The sequence below is a fragment of the Pelodiscus sinensis genome, chromosome 2, assembly GCF_052426305.1.
Source record: "Pelodiscus sinensis isolate ZL-2025 chromosome 2, ASM5242630v1, whole genome shotgun sequence".
Taxonomy (NCBI): Eukaryota; Metazoa; Chordata; order Testudines; family Trionychidae; genus Pelodiscus; species Pelodiscus sinensis.
In genome coordinates this window covers 79,362,586-79,381,857 of record NC_143053.1, presented here as the reverse complement: position 1 = coordinate 79,381,857, position 19,272 = coordinate 79,362,586, and the positions used below count along the sequence as shown (strand labels likewise).

Here is a 19,272-nt window from a genome sequence, read left to right as displayed (position 1 = left end):
GATGAGCTCGGAGACCCTCCCAATTTTCAAGAGATATACAGTGACATCAAGCAGATGAAGAAGAACAAGGCTGCAGGCTCAGATGGGATCCCCACTGAAATCTTTAAAGATGGTGGACCAGAGTTAGTTCAGCATCTTAGCCTGCTCACCTTTAAAATCTGGATAAAGGAAGAGATACCCAGAGAAATGAGGGACGCTTTGATTTAGGAAAGGGGACAAAGTAGACTGTGGAAACTATTGTGGAGTGTCTCTCCTTGCTGTTGTAGGAAAAGTTCTGGCACAGGGTCTTGCAACACATCTTCTGCCTCTGTCAGAAGAAATTTTACTGGAGTCAGAGTGGCTTTCGACCATGTTGTGGAACTGTGGATATGATCTTCCTTTGCATGGCAGCTGCAAGAAAAGTGTCAGGAGCAAAACCACCCGTTGTACATGGCTTTTATTGATCTAACTAAAGCCTTTGACACAGTGAATTGCTGTGCCCTTTGTACTGTACTTTCGAAGAATGGATGTCCTGAGAAATATCTCAGGATATGTCTACATTGCATTCCTCCTTCGAGAGAGGAATGCAAATGCAGACAAACAAAACTGCAAATGAAGTGTGGATTTGAATTTCCCATGTTTCATTTGCATAATGGCGGCTGGCTGCTTTTCTGAAATAGCGTATTTCAAAAAAAACAAAACAACAGGGTTATTTTGAAAAGAAACCGTCCTTCGAAATAACCGTTACTCCCAAAAATGAGGAGTAAGGGTTATTTCAAAGGAAGGGCTTCTTTTCGAAATAACCCCGCGTGGGCCATGTTTGTTTTCTCAAAATACGCTATTTTGGAAAAGTGGACATCCGTGATTATGCAAATGAAACATGGGAAATTCAAATCTGCCCTTCATTTGCAATTTCACTTGTCTGCATTTGAATTCCTCTTTTGAAGGAGGAATTCAATGTAGACATACCCTCAGTGTCCTAAAGTTGCTTCATGACAACATGAAAGTGACTATTCTGAGCAGAACTGGTTCCTAGAGTGAACCTTTCAAAGTACAAACAGGAGTCAAACAGGGCTGTATCATCACCGCCAACCATGTCCCTAGTCTTTATTGCCGTCATTTTCAACCTAATTGCTGGGAAACTTTCAGCTGGCGTTGAAATCATCTATAGAGTGAATGGAAAGCTATTTAGGCGTAGCAGGCTGGAAGCTAAGAGTAAGATTTCCACCACGTCTATTGTGGAACTTCAGTATGCTGATGACAATGCAGTTTTTGCCCACTCTGAGAAAGATCTTCAAACCATTTTGAATGTGTTTGCTGATGCTTACTCATGTCTTGGTTTCATCCTTAAAATCAGGAAGACCAAAGTGCTCCATCATCCTTCTCCAAATGAGGTACCATGCATCCCATCTATTAAAATCAGTGGAGAGGCACTGGAGAATGTTGATCATTTTCTCTGCCTTGGAATTTGTCTTTATCCAAGGCAACTATTTATGTAGAAATCCAATATCATCTGAGCTGCGCCAGTGCAGCCTTTGCTCATTTATGGCACAGGGGTTTTGAAGATCATTTGAACAGATACCAAACTCCTTGTCTATCAAACTGTCATTCTCCCAACACTATTGTATGTATCTGAAACCTGGTCAACCTACAGACATCACTTGAAAGTCTTTGAGAGGTATCACCAATGCTGCTTCTGCAAAATCTTGAAGATCAAATGGGAAGACAGGCGCACTGACATCAGTGTTGAGGAAGAGGCAAAGACTACCAGTATCAAGACAATGATCATCAGACAGCAATTGGTCTGGACTGGTCATGTTGTTCGGATGCCAGACCTCCCAAAACAGGTCCTGTTTCCTGATCTGAAAGGATACCGTAACGTGGGAGGACAATGGAAGCATTATAAGGACTTGCTAGAGAATAACTTAAAGAAGTGCAACATTGACATTGACACTTGGGAGACACTCACCCAGGGATGCTGAAAATGGAGACAAGTCCTAGGCAATTGTTCCTTGCATTTTGAATTTGCCTGCCAACAAACTGAGGAGGAGAAGAGGCGCAGGAGGAAGGAGAGACTGGTTTCTAGTCATAGTCAACAGCCTCCTGCTGTACCAGGAAACATCTGTCCTCACTGTAATAGAATTTGTGGCTCAAGGATCAGCCTTATCAGCCACCTCATGGGCCACAGCTCCCATGAAAGATGATCATATTCGGCAACAAGAGATTTCAATCAATATAAGAACTAAGGGTCACCAAATGAAATTAATAGGTAGCAAGTTTAAAATAAACAAAAGCGAGTTTTTCTTCACCCAGCCCACAGTTGGCCTGTGGAACTCCTTGCCAGAGGATGTTATGTAGAGGAGGACTTTAACAGGGTTCAAAAAAGAATTAGATAAATTCATGGAGGTTAGGTCCATCAATACTTACCAGCCAGGATGGGTAGGAATGGTGTCCCTAGCCTCTCTCAGAGGCTAGCAAGGTATGACAAGAGAGGAATCACATGATGATTACCTGTCCTGTTCACTCCCTCTGGGGCATCTGGCATTGGTCACTGTCGAAAGACAGGATACTGGACTAGATGGACCTTTGGTCTGACCCTGCATGGCCGTTGTTACGTTCTTGTCTATTTCTCCTGTCCTGTTGTTCTGCCTCAAAAGTTATTTCCCAGTAATAGATACCACCATTTAATCTTGGTAATGACCCTAACTTGTAACCATGGACTTTAGCATAAAAATGTTTGCTTCATGCTTCTTGTGTGTTTGTATTGTCCCTTGCATTGTGAAATCCTGATCCAGATTCAGACCTCTGAGTGTTACCACTGTATTTCTAGTGACAACCCTTTTATTAATTAGGCTTATAAGTGGTCCACTTATATAAAATTTAGTCCATTAACTCCTTATTTTCTCTCTCCAGAAGCAAAAGAGTACATTCTTATGCATGCATTCCCATTTGCACAAGCACCTACTATAGGTTTCCAATTTTTCCATGTATGTAGATAACAAATATCAGTTTGAATGTTCAATTACCCACTTGTATATGCTTTCACTGTAAAATATGGGTCATATGCAGATACATGTTTAAGTGCAGTTATTCCACACTGAATTTTACTTTCCTGATTAGGAAAAACTTCCTAACATTAAGAACAGTAGAACAGTGGAATAGATTGCCTAGAGGTCATGGACATTTCACTGGAGGCTTCCAAAACGGATCTGGATAGCCATTTGTTTGGTATGGTTAGACTTAAATCCTTCATGTTGGCAGGGGATTAGATTTGCTGACCCTTTAGATACCTTCTAAACCTGTGGCTCTGTTGTTCTAGTCTTTCCGAACATTTGACCCATGTATCACATGCATCTGACGAAGTGGGTCTTTGCCCACGAAAGCTTATGCTCCTACACTTCAGTTAGTCTATAAGGTGCCACAGGACTCCTCGTCGCATTTGACCCATGATGGCTTTCATTATGTTTTACTTTATTGAAATATTGTGTATGGGAGAAGTAAAATAGTAATTGTATAGTAGATTATTGCTTCCAGAGATTGCAATAGGAGCAATTTAATGTTTTTTCTTTCATTTTAGTTCTCTCTGAGGCATTGAGAGATTAAAATAGTATGTATATAGTGTTTTGATAACCCTTAGATGGAAGGCACTACAAAAATAAGTAAAGGAGTTGTATTATGACCTCTTTCAACACAAGTGTGTAGGACTCTTAAACTGATTTGAAATTATTATTATTATTGAAACAGTATAGCCAATGAAATTACAAAACATCCATCTCAAAATTAGTAAACTGAAAAAAGTTACTGAACACAGGGATCACTACATTAGGAAGGTAGATTTCTAGTTTTCAAAGCATTGTAGTGTCCCTGAAATGTATTTTATCGGCTCTAACATCAATCATTGATCAATAATTTGCTGTTCTGTTTTTAGGCTTCCAAAGACTACATTGGTATGGCCGTGAGAAATAGTCGTCTCATTTGTGTTTATAACCTTGGAGGTGATGAAGCTGAAATAGACGTGGGCTCATCGGTAACTGAGAGTGACACTGAGGAAGCTCGTTTAGATCGGGTGAAGTTTGAAAGGTACAAAACTCTTAAAATAAAACCCAGTCTATCCCTTTTTTCCGTATCCTATTTAGATTTTACTTTATTGGAAAATGTGCTATTCCTTTGTCTTTTCTCTTTGCTTTTAGGATTTACCAGTATGCAACGATGAACTATGTTACAGCAGCCACATCAGACAAAAAAACTTTTCATAGTAACAGTGGGAGCAGTCACACACTCCTAAATCTGAATCCCGACAGTGTTGTCTTTTATGTGGGAGGATACCCGCCAGATTTTAGGGTAAATAGAAATATCATTCTGGGTTACAATGATGTTTAATCATCAAAACTAGGGCTTTTTAAACATTGAGTATTCTATAGTTAACACTTTTGATTATTTATACCATGTTACAGTGCTTGCTAGATGGCAACACATAGCTTAAACAATATCATTTATTTACAATATATTATAATAATTACAACATTACTATTTTCATGTCTATGTAAATATTATTAAATGCATATTGATGTTTTGATTGTTTTCTTATGGCTTTTTTACTTTTTACAGCCTCCTAGTGCACTGGACTATCCTCGTTACCAAGGCTGCATTGAATTAGACAACCTAAATGAGAATGTTATAAGCCTGTACAACTTTAAGAGAACATTTAATCTTGATACTACTGAAGTGAAACCATGCAGTAGGTAAGAAATAAATACAGCAAGTGTTGTACATTAAGAAATTGAAAAACGTTATGTACTATATATTTGAGAGAGTTTGTGCATCTGTTTGTGTGACCATCTGTCTGTGTGTCCATTTATTTGTTCAAGAACTCCTCCTAAATGGCAAGAACTAGGGTTGCTAAATTTGGTATGCAGCTTCCTCTTATCATAACTTAAAGCAGGGCAACTCAACACGCAGCCTGTTCGTTTGCAGCCTACGGGTGGGAGCCAAAACAAAAAAGTAGTCAATATAATGGTCTTCTGTTGATATCAGTTTTAGTAGCTAAATTCCTGGACTGTCATTGCTCATTAAAAGTGCTGTCATTAGGGTGGAAATCGGGTAAATATTGCATTTTATTAATATCAGCAGAACTGACTTACATAGGGCCTGCGTGTTGTGTAGTCCTGCCTTAATCTTTGTATTCATAGAATCATAGGGCTGGAAGAGACTTCAGAGGGTCATTGAGTCCAGCCCTCTGTCCAAAGCAGGACCAATCCCAACTAAATCAACCTGGCCAGGGCTTTGTCAAGCCGAGACTTAAAAACCTCTAGGGATGGAGATTCCACCACCTCTCTTGGTAACACATTGCAGTACTTCGCCACCCTCCTAGTAAAATAGTTTTTCCTAATATCCAACCTAGACTTCCCCCGCTGTATTCATGCCCATCAGTGTGTGAGAAGCTATTTGCATATATATATGCATGTATATGCAACCACACTTAAGTTGCTTCCCGCGGCACGTGCTGTGAGTATCATTGTGGCTCCCGGGGCTTCCAAAATTGAGTAGCCCTCACTTAAAGCAAGGTCAGGGCTTTGTTGTGCCACAAGCTCTGGAATGGATTACCTAGGGAAGTAGTGGAGTCTCCATTGCTAGAGGTGTTTAAGTCTCAGCTTGACAAAGCCCTGGCCGGGTTGATTTAGTTGGAATTGGTCCTGCCTAGAGCAGGGGGCTGGACTTGATGACCTTCTGAGGTCTCTTCCAGTTCTATGATTCTATGTTCTTCCCTGCCCCCCCCCCCCTCGCTGTCTGCACTGTTGTCTCTCTAGCAGAGACAGCCCAGTGGGGGGATGGGGATTCAGTGTGGGATTCAGTGCTCGTGGAAAGCCAGCTTAAAAGCCGACTGCCCATGGAACCAGCTCCCGTCCCTTCCCCCCTCCCTCGCTGCCTCTGTATCAGTCCAGGCTTATTGGTTGATCATGTACTCGACTACACGTTGACATGGCTACTATCTATATATTTCAGAGAGTGTGTCTGTCTGTGCGTCTCTCAAGCAGTGGCACAATGAGGGAGGAGCGGGGGGGGGGGGGGGGAGAGGGGGAGAGGAGCAGTTGTCCATGGGCACCACACTAGGGGGAGGTGCCAATTTAGCTGCCAAAAGTTATGTTGTTGAGTTTGCTCCAGCTGCTAGGCCCCCAAGTTTCTGCCACCTTCCACCCACTCAGCGTGGCTGCCTGCAAGTGGCTCATTGTGCCGCGTACTGCAGACCGAAAAGAGGCGGGAGGGGAGTGGGAAGCAGGAAGCGCAAGCTGGGGCAGAACAGCCCTGGCGAGTTCTGCTGCACACGCCCGTCCTCTTCCTTTCACTTTTACACCCTGGCTCCCAGGACCTTGTGCGCATGAACCGCTCACATGCAACCAGCCCTTTTTTGGTTAGGGATGGGTTGCACCCCCTTTAAAAAGTGGCATGCGCTGGGGTCCCTCCCCCGCCTGCCTTCTGTCCTACCCTCTGCCCTCCTCGCACCGGTCGTGTGGTGGCTCAGCCAATGGAGTGTGTGGGACTGGTGCATGCTGGGAGCCAATGGCAGGAGGGGCTTGGCCCATATCAGGGGAGAGAAGTTGCAGAAGAGACTCTGGGGATGGGACCTAGACACCAATACTCCTCCCCTCCCCCTAAGCGGGTGGGCTGCGAAGTGTCACTGCGAGCATAACAGGCACCGGAGTGGAGAGGACTGGGGGAGGAGTAAGAGTGAAATTAGCGATTGCCAAATGCTCTTACAACAAATGATTGGGGGGCACAAATTTTGCCTTTGCCCCCAGGCACATAACATCCTCGCTAAGTCACTGCTGTCAAGCACCCCTCCACCGGCTGTGACTGCTACACCTGCAGTGAACATGGACAGACACTTCTCAGCTGGTCCTCAGCTGCTGTGGTGAGAGAGAACTGGGGTAGTCCTCTCTCCATGGGGCAGCCTGCATACTGATTCCCTCATCCCCAGCGTTACCCCATAACAAAGATATAAATGAAATAAAACAAAACTTATTTGAGTTAAGGACCCGAGCAATGCTGGATAAAACTAGTCACTGATAAATTAAGATTAACTATATTTCCTGTCGATGTGACCATTTAAAATCAGAGCAGATTGCCACTTAATAAAGCATTCACACCTACAACAACTTCAGTTCCTGTGTCCTGCCACCCAAATATTCTAATAACCAGACACACACACAAAACTGCTGAGCTCCAAAGCATATAGTATTTGGTTTCTTACATAGCCTAAAATCGCATTAAAAAGAACAATCTGGTTACTAAAAGATTTTAAATAAGGTTTTCTTCTCTAGAAACCATATCTTAATCCCACAAGAGTTAATGGGAAATTGACTTTAATGGGGTCAGGATTTGCAATAAATAGAATCTGGTCACCACTGTTACTGAATATTTTGTTTTAGGCTTTTTAAAAAATCAGATGTATTGTGGTTCTTGTTATGTCCATGTGGTAGCAATTATTTGCTCCCACATATTCTGATTTGTGATATTTCATTGTTACAGATATAAAGCGGAGTCTGATCAATACTATTTTGAAGGCACAGGCTATGCACTTGTTGCATCTAATGAAGTAAATGCTCTTTCTTTAATCTATGAGCAGGCAATTCAAACTACTGCAGATGAAGGTGTGGTGTTTTTTGCAGTAAACAAGGTAACTGGTTGAATGATTTTATATATATATATGATACTTATAATAATTAAACTATTGAAATTAATCAAGAAGGTGCTTGGAGTAAAAGCTCTAAAAACTACCGTAGTCATCTGTGAAATGGATTAGTAAATTCTGTCATGTTTTATTGCTATTGAATTTTAAATGGCTGTTTCTAAAATGCGTACAATGAAAGAACAGATGATGATTATAACACTGAACAGACAGTGTGAGATATTTTATGGTGAAGAAATGCCCCATTTTTCTCCATCTGGAACAAAACCTAATCTCAAAATATTGAAATTCCATACCAGATGGAATTACCTATCTCTGCCTGGCTCTAGTTGTAGTAGATGACAATGCAAGGAGAAACTTAAAAGTATAGGTGATGCTTCCTATAAATTTGAAGGCTTAAGGTAATGTGTTAGGTACTACAGGTTAGATCTCTCTTGTCCGGCATTCTCAGGACCTGACTGCTCCCAAATAACGGAATTTGCCCGACCATAGGAGGTCCCCTGCTACTGGCTCTAAGGATGTCGGGTAACTGACTAATCAAATAGTCAATGCATTTTACATTGACTATTTGATTAGTTAGTAGGACCCCTCTGCCTTTGAAGTGTAGCAACAGCTACTTCAAAGGCGAAAGCACGGCATGGAGCCCATGGTCAGTTGGGGATTCCCCTGCTGATCCCGAGCTCCGCACGGTGCTGCCGCTTTGAAATGCTGTGTGCAGCCGGTGCCAGGCTCCCCATGGCGTTTCAAAGCGGCAGCACCACACGGAGCCCAGGGTCAGCTGGGGAGTCCCCAGCTGATCCCAGGCTCCAGAAAGCAGTGCCACTTTGAAACGCTGCGTGCAGCCTGGGTACACCCCAGCTGGCCTTGGGCTGCATGTGGCTTTTCAAAGCGGCAGCACTGCGTGGAGCCTGGGGTCTGGCCCCAGGCTTCAAGCGGCGCTGCTGCTTTGAAGTACCCCCACTTCTCCTCCCACTTGCTGCCTCTATTTAATAGAGCAAGGGGAGAGAAATGACTAGTTGAATATCCTGTTGACTGTCCGATAGGCATTTGCTTATTGGATAGTCGACGAGTCGTTCACATCCATAACCGACTCCCCAAACCACCTTCCCTTTCTGCTGTCAGCCCCAGCCGCCCCACCTGTCGAGCTGCTGGGCTGCTTCTGCCCTGGTAGCCCAGACTGTCCCAGCATCCCTGGCCCTGCTATCAGGGCTGCCGTTTCTCTGCCCCCAGCCCCGCTACCACAGCTGCTGCAACTGCCATATCCCCAGCCCCTGCTGCTCTACCGGGGATCCAGCGTTGGTCCCAGCCCCAACCCCACTGGGCTCTGAGCCACCAGCCCTCTTGCCACTGGGGTTCACAGCCAGGACTGCCTGGTACAGGAACACCCGTGTTGCCAGAAGCGGGAGTCTTGGTTTTGGGAGGTCCAACCTGTAAAACTGATCATAACAACATCTGCTCTATTATTTATCTAAGAAGAATGCTGGTGATATATTAGGTATGGTTGTTAATTTAATAAATAATTGCCTTATTGCTATAATAAAGCTCAGTAAACATTCTGAAATAAAAAGAATGCTATTGAAATTTTATAATAAGATATAGTGATTTTTTTCTGAATTGACTGATTTTCATGAGCTTGCGTTTTTTATATTTATCTTAAGAGTAAATTCAGGAATGTTTCATGTTCTTTTCTTTTTTGCCAAAAACTTTCTTATTAATTATTGGCATGGGAGACAGTGTGGCCAAGTGGATAGAGCACTGGGCTGGGATTCAGGAGACCTAGGTTCCATTTCCAGCTGTGCCACAAACCAGCTGGATGACCTTGCGCAAGTCACTTAACTGCCCTATGCTTCAGTAGATGAGAAGCGCTAGAAAAGCAGACCTCCTTGGTCTGGCACTATTGGGACCTGTCTGGTTCTGGACAAGGGAGTTTGCCAGACCAGTGCAGGTCAGAGTTCTCTAGGGGGCACCAACCTCTCAGCCAGCTCCCCTCCTGGCCACTGGTCCTGCTCCCAGCCCTGGAAGCTGCCACGTCTGGGTCTGCTTGGCTGTTTAGGGTGCACTACTGGGCTGGCTAGGCTGTGATCTCAGACCTAAGCAGTTACTGAGGTGTGTTCTGCTGCCAGCCCCCAGTGACAGCCGGCTGGACTGCAATCCTGGCCCTGATGCTGTCAGTGCCAGACTCCCAGCCTACAGATCCTGGGGTTGGTTCTCTGGTGCAGGGTCTCTGTGGTCTTGCTAGACCACAGATGTTGCCTGACCAGAGAGTCCAGAAAGGTTCAACCTGTAGTATTATTATTAACTTTATTCAAATAATTCACAAGAGAATAAAAACACATGTGATTTTTTACATAGAGTTTTGGTTTGTTTTTCTTATTGCAGGATCACTTCATTAGTGTGAGCATTGACAATGGCCGTCTGGTTTTCAAATACAAACTTGACTCAGAACCTGCAAAGGATGTAGTAAGCAATGTAGCAGTAAACGATGGAACCTATCAGCAAGTATGTCATTTAAACAAATGATCTCATGTATTAAAGATACCGGGGGGTAGGTTCTGGAGTGGACTAGGGCTAGTGCTCACCTGGGGAACAGAGGGTGATAGATTCAAGTCCTGCCCAGCTTGGGAACAGCTGGACAGCCAACATGTCCTTTGAACCTGGGTCAACTGTCCTGGACTTTGAAGTTCACTGGCACAGACTTTTTTCAGAGGGAGGGTTAGTTCAGTGGTTTGAGTATTGGCCTGCTAAAACCCAGGGTTGTGAGTTCAATCCTTGAGGGGGCTATTTAGGGATCTGGGGCAAATTTGTCAGGGATGGTACTTGGTCCTGCTATGGGGGCAGGTGACTGGACTCAATGACATGACCTTCAAGGTCCTTTCCAGCTCTATGAGATCTAGCTCCATGTTAAAAATACCACAGTCTTTTGAAAATGTGTAAATCATAATGGCTGAAGCTAAATCCTGTTTCAGAATCTTCTGACTAACAAGTTTTGCCTTTATTTTTTTCATGATTAGGTTAGAAAAAAAAAATTAGTTTATGTGTGAATCTCATATGAAAATTTATCTTTAACTGCCCAATATCATATATTCCTGTGGGCAAACTATTACTGGCAGAATAACCACTCAAACTACTTGCCCTCTTGAGAGTGTATTGCTTTATTTAAGGATTGTAATATTCTTTTAAATGCCATTAATTTCATATTCATTTGGTATTTTTATCAGTTTTAAGAAAAAACTTTTAGCTGACCTTTATACAACCACCTCATTTTTTTTAGCTCATCTGATTAAAAGCAGTCCAATTATTTTGTGGAGCTATTTGTCTGAAGTCTTCTATGAAATACATAATCAAATCCCTTTATTGGCCATTATTTTGTCCAAAATCATAGTCGAACTATACTCTTGAAAATAGACAGATTTTTCAACAATAAGAAAACGTGGCTTAAAAATAAAAATAACAATGGCGTGTGTATTTATGGATGTATAAATTAGAGCTGGGAAAACATTACAAATAGTTGTATGTAAACATCAGTTAAAAAGACTTTGCATGGCTATGTCCCTTTTTTTGTTCCTCTTTCCTTGGATGTTTTAGCAAGTATGTTTACTGGTAGGATCATAGGCCTCAACAGCAAATTTTAGGAGAATATTGCTGATCATTCACAACAGGCACATCTTAAATTCACACACATGAATGTTTGCACCAGAAGCCTCATTCTAAAAGTCATACCCATCCAATCAAGATGAGACCGTGTGTCCAATCAAAACAGCTCAATTTTGACTTACAAATACAAAAACCAAAAGCAGTACTCCCAGTGAACCCTCTATAAGCACTTGGTAAGCAGAGATATATTTGCATGGAAAACAAATGGAATTTCAAACACCATATTAATTTGTGGAAACCACAGCCTGTTCACAGACAATTTGCTTACAAACAAGAAGGTGAAATTTGAGGAATAACTTGTATACTGTAATTGGCTAATGAAGAAATTTAGTACCTGATTTTCAGTGGTGCTAGCCATGCACACACAGAGCTTCATGAGTCAGACTGATTCCACACCATGTGGGTGTTCAGCTTTGCTACTCAACTTGGTATGCCATATTCACTAGAAGGCAGTGGGTTCCAGTAGTTAGGACTGGAAGTTATAAGATCTGTATTCTGTTCCTTTTCTGGCACTGCTTCATTGTATGAACTTAGACAAGTCATATCACCTCAGTCTCTTTTGTTGTAAAATAAACTTAATGATACTTACTCTTCTTCCAAAAGTGTTTTGAGGGAAAATGCATAATCTGACACTGAGTGATTATATTTCTTCTTTGCTAGGCCACTCATGCACAAAAATCTGCATACATGCTTCATTTAAGCATTTGTTACTTAAAAAATGTTGAAGCAATGCAGTTTCTCTGTATTTTAATTGGTATAAATCAGAGCAAAACAGACTTTTTGTGTTATGCTGTGTTTGCACATTTTGCTGTGCTTATTTATTTTTGTTTGTTTTGTGTGTGTTAATTCTCACTATCTGTCTATTTCAGATTAAATTACACATTGTGGGTTCGAGAAACATTGTTCGTATTGGTTCCTGGCTTAACGTCCCCAATATTAAGATCTTCAAGTTCACCACATACTATCTGGGTGGAATTCCATCTTTTCTCCGGGAACGGTGAGTTACTGTTAAAAATTTCAGCAGGCTCAATCTTCCTGTAGGGTACCCACTTTAAACCTCCCACTGTGATTAGTGGAAGATTTTGGTGTGCAGTATATCCTATTAGAGGACTGGGTGCAGAGTCTGTATGTCATATGTGATGTGTAAAATATATTTCAACATCCGTGAGTTGTAGAAAATCATCTGGCCCTTCATTCATTAGGATGTGCTCTGGAGACAAAACATGACAGTGAAAATTTGTGGGCAGTAAGGATTCATCTTGGACTTTTTAAATTTTTTTTAATTTCATATCAGACTATTGCCAGTGCTGGCTGACCTGTTGTACTATTGAGTGATTAAGGTGACACATTCCCTTTTTTTTCACTCTCTAAAACCAGCTTTAATATCTCCACATCTCCATTTCGAGGCTGCATGAAGAATGTGAAACATCCAAATGGACCTATACATTTTAATGAGACTATTGGTGTCAGTAGGAAGTGTTCCGATGACTGGAAGGTAAGTTACAAAGATGCTTTTAATATGAGTGTTATTCGCAGATGGCTAGAAGAAACCATTAAATCGGGAGGGGGACCTAAGGCCTGGGGGTTGGGTGGAGGCCCCGGCTTGCCTGGATCTGATCCCTGAGACTCGGAGCTCCTCCCCCTCCCCAGCATCGTGGAGCCGACACTGGTGCACCAGTCTCCCCTTCCCATGCAGGGCTGGAGAACACAAAATCTACTAGCCTGAGCTCCCCTAGGTTCTGGTGTGCAAGGGAAATGTGGGAAGTGTCTTTCTTCTTCTCAGTCAGGGGTCACCTCAGTGAGGGTGGGTTGGTTGGTTGGTTTGTTTTGCTTCTTACTAATGTGTGGCCCCCACCTGAATTTCCTCTGGCTCAGTGGCCCCCAACTCAAAAAAGGTTCTCCCACCCCCTGCATTAAATCATCTGGTCTGACCTCTTGTATAGATAGGCAATTAACTTTCATCCAGCCTTGTGTTTGGCTAAAGCATAACTTTCAGAAAGACATCTACTCTTGATTTGAAGACATCAAGAAATGGAGAATCCACCACTTCCCTTGGTAGTTTGTTCCAGCAGTGACTGACCATCTTCACTGATAAATATGTGCACTGTATTTGTAATTTCAATTTGGCAGGCTTCAGGTTCCATTCATTGGTTCTTGTTATGCCATTCTCTGCTAGATTAAAGAGCTCTAAAGAGCTCTAAAGTATCCACTGTTTTCTCTCTGTGAAGGTACTTTTCTCAGTCTTCTTTTTGATAACTTGAACAGATTGAGCTCTTTAATTCTCTTGCGGTAAGGCATTTTCTCAAGATCTCAAATCTTTACAGTTCTTTCCTGTGATATTTCAGCATCTTCTTTAAAATGTGGACACCTTCTTACCCCTCCTCATTCTCCCCATCCCCTTCTGTTTCCCTCCCTGTAAATCCAGGATCACATTAGCCCCTTTGCCCACAGCAGCAGATTGAGAGGTCATGCTCATTTGTTTGTCTGCTGTGACCCCTAAATCCTTTTTAGAGTCACTGCTTTACAAGATACAGCCCTCTGGTTTTACTCATGTGTTCCTGAGTGTCTCGCTTTGCATTTGGGTGGGTAATAAGACACATCTTGTATGAATGGACCCGGCTTACCAAGCCATGCAGGTCACTTTATAGAACTGTTCTGTCCTCACTATTTACCACTCTGCCAATCTTGTGTCATCTGCAAATACTATCAGCTATATATCTGCTTCCAGATATTGGGCCTACTAGTATTGAAACTAATGGAACCCCACTAAAAACACCACCGCTCAGTGATGATTCTCCTTTGACAACAATTTTATGAGATATCAGCCAGTTCTTAATCCATTTATCCTATGTTTTGATACTGAGTTGTTCTGATTTTTCAGTAAGAATGTCAGATATACTAAGTCAAATGCCTTACAAAAGTCTAAATACATTACATCTGTGCAGTCATCTTTATCGGCCATGGTTCCCTCTAAGCTGTGCGGCAGCACGGTCCCACAGCTGCTTAATCAGTCCCGCCCAGTTAGGCAGCTCCCTGTGCAGAGCCCTGAGCCTCTGTCTGGGTGGGGCTCATTAAGTAGCTGTGGGGCCGTGGTGCAACGCAGCAGAGAGGGAACCTTGTTATCAACCAAATGTGTAATCTCTTCAAAGCATGGAGTCAGGTTTGTTTGAGACTTTTGTTTCCATAAAATCATATTGATTGTCCTTAATTGTATTCCTGTACTTCTGTTATTTATCCGTTGTATCCTGTATCAGTTTTTCCATGGTTCTGCCTAGGACTGATGTCAGGCTCACCAGTCTCAAGTTACTCAGGTCATACTGCTTGCTGTTTTTGAATATTGGCACAGCATTAGCACTCAGGCTATGTCTACACTGCAGGGTTTTTTTTGGCAGAAGATATGCAAATCATGCTCTCATTTGCATATCTTCTGCTGATCCTTTTAGTGGAAGAGGTTATGCTGCTAAAAAGCCCTGTGTAGACAGGGCCATTTGTCAGAAAAAAAACCCTTTTGTGCAAGATCCCTTATTCCTCAAAAATCGAGTTTTACAGAATCTTGCACGAAAGGGTTTTTTTTCCCAACAAATGGCTCTGTCTACACGGGGCTTTTTCGCGGCAAAACCTCTTCCACAAAAAGGACTGGCAGAAGATATGCAAATGAGAGCACAATTTGCATATCTTCTGATGGAAAAAAAGTCAGTGTAGAGACAGCCTCATCTACTCTTCCAGAATTTCTCTAGAGTTTCGAGTTATGAATTGACATTCTGAAATAATCTTGAAAAATGGTGACTAGTGGGCCAGTCTCTACTTTAAGGAATTTATTGGGTGATGATATGTGTGTATGGGGTGATGATATAGTTTGCCATCTCTTACTTTTCCTACCTCTGATGGATCCTCTGACTTTTTCTCTGCATCCCATGGCTGTCACAACTTCAAATGTGCAAATCCATCTCCAGAGACTTTTGCTCCCCTCTCTATTATTCTTGCTGCAGCCAACGGGATGGGACTCCCTTTCGACTCTGAGGCTATGTGTCTAGATTACAGAGTTTTTCCGGCGGTATCCTGGAAAAACTCTGCCACGTCCAGGGAACGCATCAGCTCATCCGCTATTTTTTGCAGAAGAGCAGATATGCTCTTTTGGAAGCTCCTGTATTTCTCGTTTCACAAGGAATAAGGGTTCTTCCGAAAGAGGAGGTTTTTCCAAAATTTGGCCCAGTACAGACAGGCCAAATTTTGGAAACGCCTCTTCCAAAAAAATTATCGGAAAAAGATAAGCAAATTGTGGAGCGCAATTTGCTTATCTTTTTCTGATAAAACTCCATAGTCTAGATGTAGCCTGAATGCCACTTGGTCTGCTCATGGAAGACTCTTGTTTCTCCTTCTCTTTCCTTCCCACTGAAGCTGAGTCTGCTGCCACTGTACTACAGCATTCTTTACTTCTTCGCCTAATGGATGAATGAAAGGGATTCAAATCTAAATGCACTCATTCCAGTCCAAAGCTCATTCATGTGCACACCGATCTTGCCTGCCTATATTTTTCCTTTTGAATATAAAATCATATGGCCTCTTTCGATAATGTAGACACTAAATAGAACAGAGTAATGTATTATACAGGTTGAACCTCTTTGATCTAGGACTTACTGGTCCAGCAACATCCAGCAGGACTACAAATGTTGCTGGACCTAAGAGCTCATGAACCAGAGAGCCACAGTGGCTGTCAGCTGGGAGAGGGACTGGTGGCCAGCAGTCCCTGAGGCAGGGAGCGGACCCCAGTCAGCAGCTGAGGGGGCAGGGAGCAGAGCCCGGCTGGTGGGGTAAGTGACTGGGAGCATAGCCTGGAAGCCACTCTCTGGTTCATGAGCTTCAGGCTGGAGGCCTCCTGGAAGAGCCCTGACCTCCCCATGTCTAGCAAACTCCCTTGTCTGGGACCAACCCGTTCCTGAGGGTGCCGGATCAGGGAGGTCCAACCTACACTAAGCAGGCCTCAACTAATTATACTGGTTCAAATCAAGAGTAACTCCATGGATGTCAATAAAATGTTGTTCAGTTTGTCTAGTGTATGTTTTCAATTAGAGTCCATGCATGGGTACATTAGCCCGCGTAAAAGAATGAGAGTCCAATTTCATAACTTACCTTCGGCAGCAAAAAAGTGATAAATGAAAAACTAAATCCTCATGTCTTTTCCTTTTAGCTTGTGAGATCTGCAACTTTCTCCAAGAATGGAATCCTGGGTTTGAACGCTGACAGTTTCCCGTTTCACGACAATTTCCAAATTGGATTTGGCTTTCGTTCATTGGCACTCAGTGGAACGTTATTAAATTACAATATAGGGGTATGAAATGTCCATTGTTGTTTCTGGATAAGAAAATGAATGTCTGTTTGGGACAGAATTTTTTTTTTCAAAATCTCAGATTTTTGTAAAACAGGAAGGTTGTTTCCAGCCCTACTGTACTTCCATTAGGACTGGTAAAAAAAAATGAGTTTTGAATTTTTTCATTGAAAAGAATAAACATTTCTTGATGGAAACTGTCCCTTACTATGTTCCCATTTTCCAATGATGACTATTCACAGCACTCCTGTAGTGTGGGTACATTTAGGTACATAGAGATTAAATTACTTGTTTGCTAATACATGGTGGCAGAGAGAAGTAATTCCACTAGAACACAGAGTTTGGAAGAAGCTCCTATGAGCTTGAGCTTTGGGAGGACACATTGGAATGTAGGCGTAGATAGAACAATACTTTCCTCTAGCAAAAGTCAGTTTAAAAATATTTAAATAACATTTTATCTTTTTTAGTTTTTGTATCCCAAAGTCTGGGTGTGGGGATGGCTGGGCAGTCTCTTCCCTTTTCCGGGAGCTGTGTTAGTTGCAGAGCTCTGGATGGAAAAGTATGTTATGAGAAATCACTCTGGAAGGAGTACAGTTGGCCCAGAACAGTTTTGTAGGAAGGAAGCTTTCTACCCAGGAAGTCATGTTGTATTAGAGGAACTCTTAGGAAAAATGCACGCTGCCACTCTGTTCTTTCCATTTGGAATTAGGTTCATGATGATATCAGGAAAACCTGAAGCTGCCTATATTTAATGATAACTTTATATGATTATTTTTAGCCTAATATTCTTACCATATTCCTGAGAGATGGCTTTGTAGTTGTAAAGATGAGAGAAGAGGAAAAACAATCCAGCAAGAAATACGAAGATGGTTTGATGCATTATGTGTCAGTAATCAAAGAGGGCAACATGTAAGTCCAGCTTTTTATTTGGTTTTTGCATGGAATGAAAGCTTTGGTTAGAAAAAGAAAATTGTAGAATTTTTGCTTTACCAGATGTTTGGTTATAACAGGGGTGAGCGAAATGACTCACAGGTCCCCTCACCCCAGTTCACAACTCCCTCCCAGTCTCTGCACCCCCTCTTACGCCCTTCCCCCAGGCCTGAATCCTGTCCTCCACCAATACCCTCTCCAAAACCCTACACATCCTACTGCATCCCAATCTCCTACCCCAAGTCATAACCCAAATTCTCTCCATCCCATTCTGCACCCTCCCCCAGGTCAGAATCCTCTCCTGCACCCATGCCCCCTCTTAGACCCTTCACCCCAATATATTGCCCTAGGTCACAATCCCCTCCTTCACTCAAACTCCCTCTCAGACCCCGCGCCCTCTCCTGCACCCGTTTGCTATCCAAGCTCCATTCTACACCCAACCTCCATCCCAGATCCTACACCCCTTCCATAGAAAAGTGTGACCCCCCCCATCAAAAATTATTGCCTACCCCTGAGCTATAAAATGGAACATAGTTAAAACTAAATTATGTGCTAGCCCTGGATACGGATGTTCTGAAGCACTGGAAGATTCTTGGTCTGCATATTTGCATGTCAGTACCAAGTGAGTTCCAGTTTAGCTCCTGAACTTAGCAGCAACACTGATAGTCTGAGGTTTCAAACCAAAAGGCTAGAACTTGCTTTTCTGTGCACTAAACGTCTTTTTTCTGTGGTACTTATTCCCTCAATAAAGGAACTAGGAGTCACCAAATGAAATTTATAAGCAGCAGGTTTAAAACAAACAAAAGGAAGTTTTTCTTCACTCAGCGCACAGTCAACCTGTGGAACTCCTTGCCAGAGGATGTGGTGAAGGCTAGAATTTTAACAGGGTTCAAAATAGAGCTAGATAGATTCATGGAGGTCAGGTCCATCAATGGCTTTCAGCCAGGATAGATAGAAATGGTATTCCAAGCCTCTGTTTCTCTGGAGTGGGTGACAGGGGCGGGATCACATGAGACGTACCTGTTGTGATCCCTCCCTCTGGGGTATCTGGTACAGGTCACTGTCGGCAGACAGGACACTGGGCTAGATGGACCTTTGGTCTGACCCAGTATGGCTGTTCTTATGTTCTTAGGCAAGTTGTAGCTTTGGAAAGCTTCTCATACTCATTGTCTTCACATCTTTGAATGTAAATTGCAAACCTACTTAATGTAGCTCTTTTTACAGGCCTGAGAAGGAAGGGTAATATCTCTCCTAAGTTTCTCAATAGTGATCTAACAGATGATATGATTTATAGAAATGTATCTAACTTACTGGAAATTAGATGACTTCTAAAACATGCTGATCTCTGTAGGGGTTATATAACATAAAACTTGTGCGAGATAAAAAGAATGGGTTGAAAAATAGCCTGTGGCTGTATTAAAACTGTGGGCTAATGATAACTTTCAGAGTTTTCTGTACTCGCAGTGTCTGACTTGCCAAGAACTGTTTCCTTTTGGCATAAGGGGTGAAATCCTGGTCCCACTGAAGTCTACAGAAGTTGACTTCAGTGAAGCGAAGATCTCCCCAAAGAATGTAAGGCTACATTGGACTGTCACTAGCTGCACTGCTCATTTTAAATGCATTTAAACCAATGAACCAGTGCTGGTATAAAACCCATGGAAGTGATAGGAGACCAGGCCTGTAAACTCCATTCAGA

The 19,272-nt window shown here is 42.5% G+C and overlaps 1 protein-coding gene across 4 annotated transcripts in view; it reads left to right on the top strand.

The window, feature by feature from the left end:
- Positions 1-19,272, top strand: part of LAMA3 (laminin subunit alpha 3) — a 194,752-nt gene that overhangs the window by 163,785 nt on the left and 11,695 nt on the right. For all 4 annotated transcript variants that reach the window (XM_025181720.3, XM_075920832.2, XM_014570532.4 and 1 more), the window contains 9 exons: positions 3,908-4,059; positions 4,170-4,320; positions 4,588-4,721; positions 7,507-7,654; positions 10,046-10,165; positions 12,190-12,317; positions 12,698-12,815; positions 16,509-16,649; positions 17,425-17,555. In XM_025181720.3, coding sequence (XP_025037505.3) covers positions 3,908-4,059; positions 4,170-4,320; positions 4,588-4,721; positions 7,507-7,654; positions 10,046-10,165; positions 12,190-12,317; positions 12,698-12,815; positions 16,509-16,649; positions 17,425-17,555 — 1,223 coding nt within the window. The remainder of the gene's footprint in view (positions 1-3,907; positions 4,060-4,169; positions 4,321-4,587; positions 4,722-7,506; positions 7,655-10,045; positions 10,166-12,189; positions 12,318-12,697; positions 12,816-16,508; positions 16,650-17,424; positions 17,556-19,272) is intronic.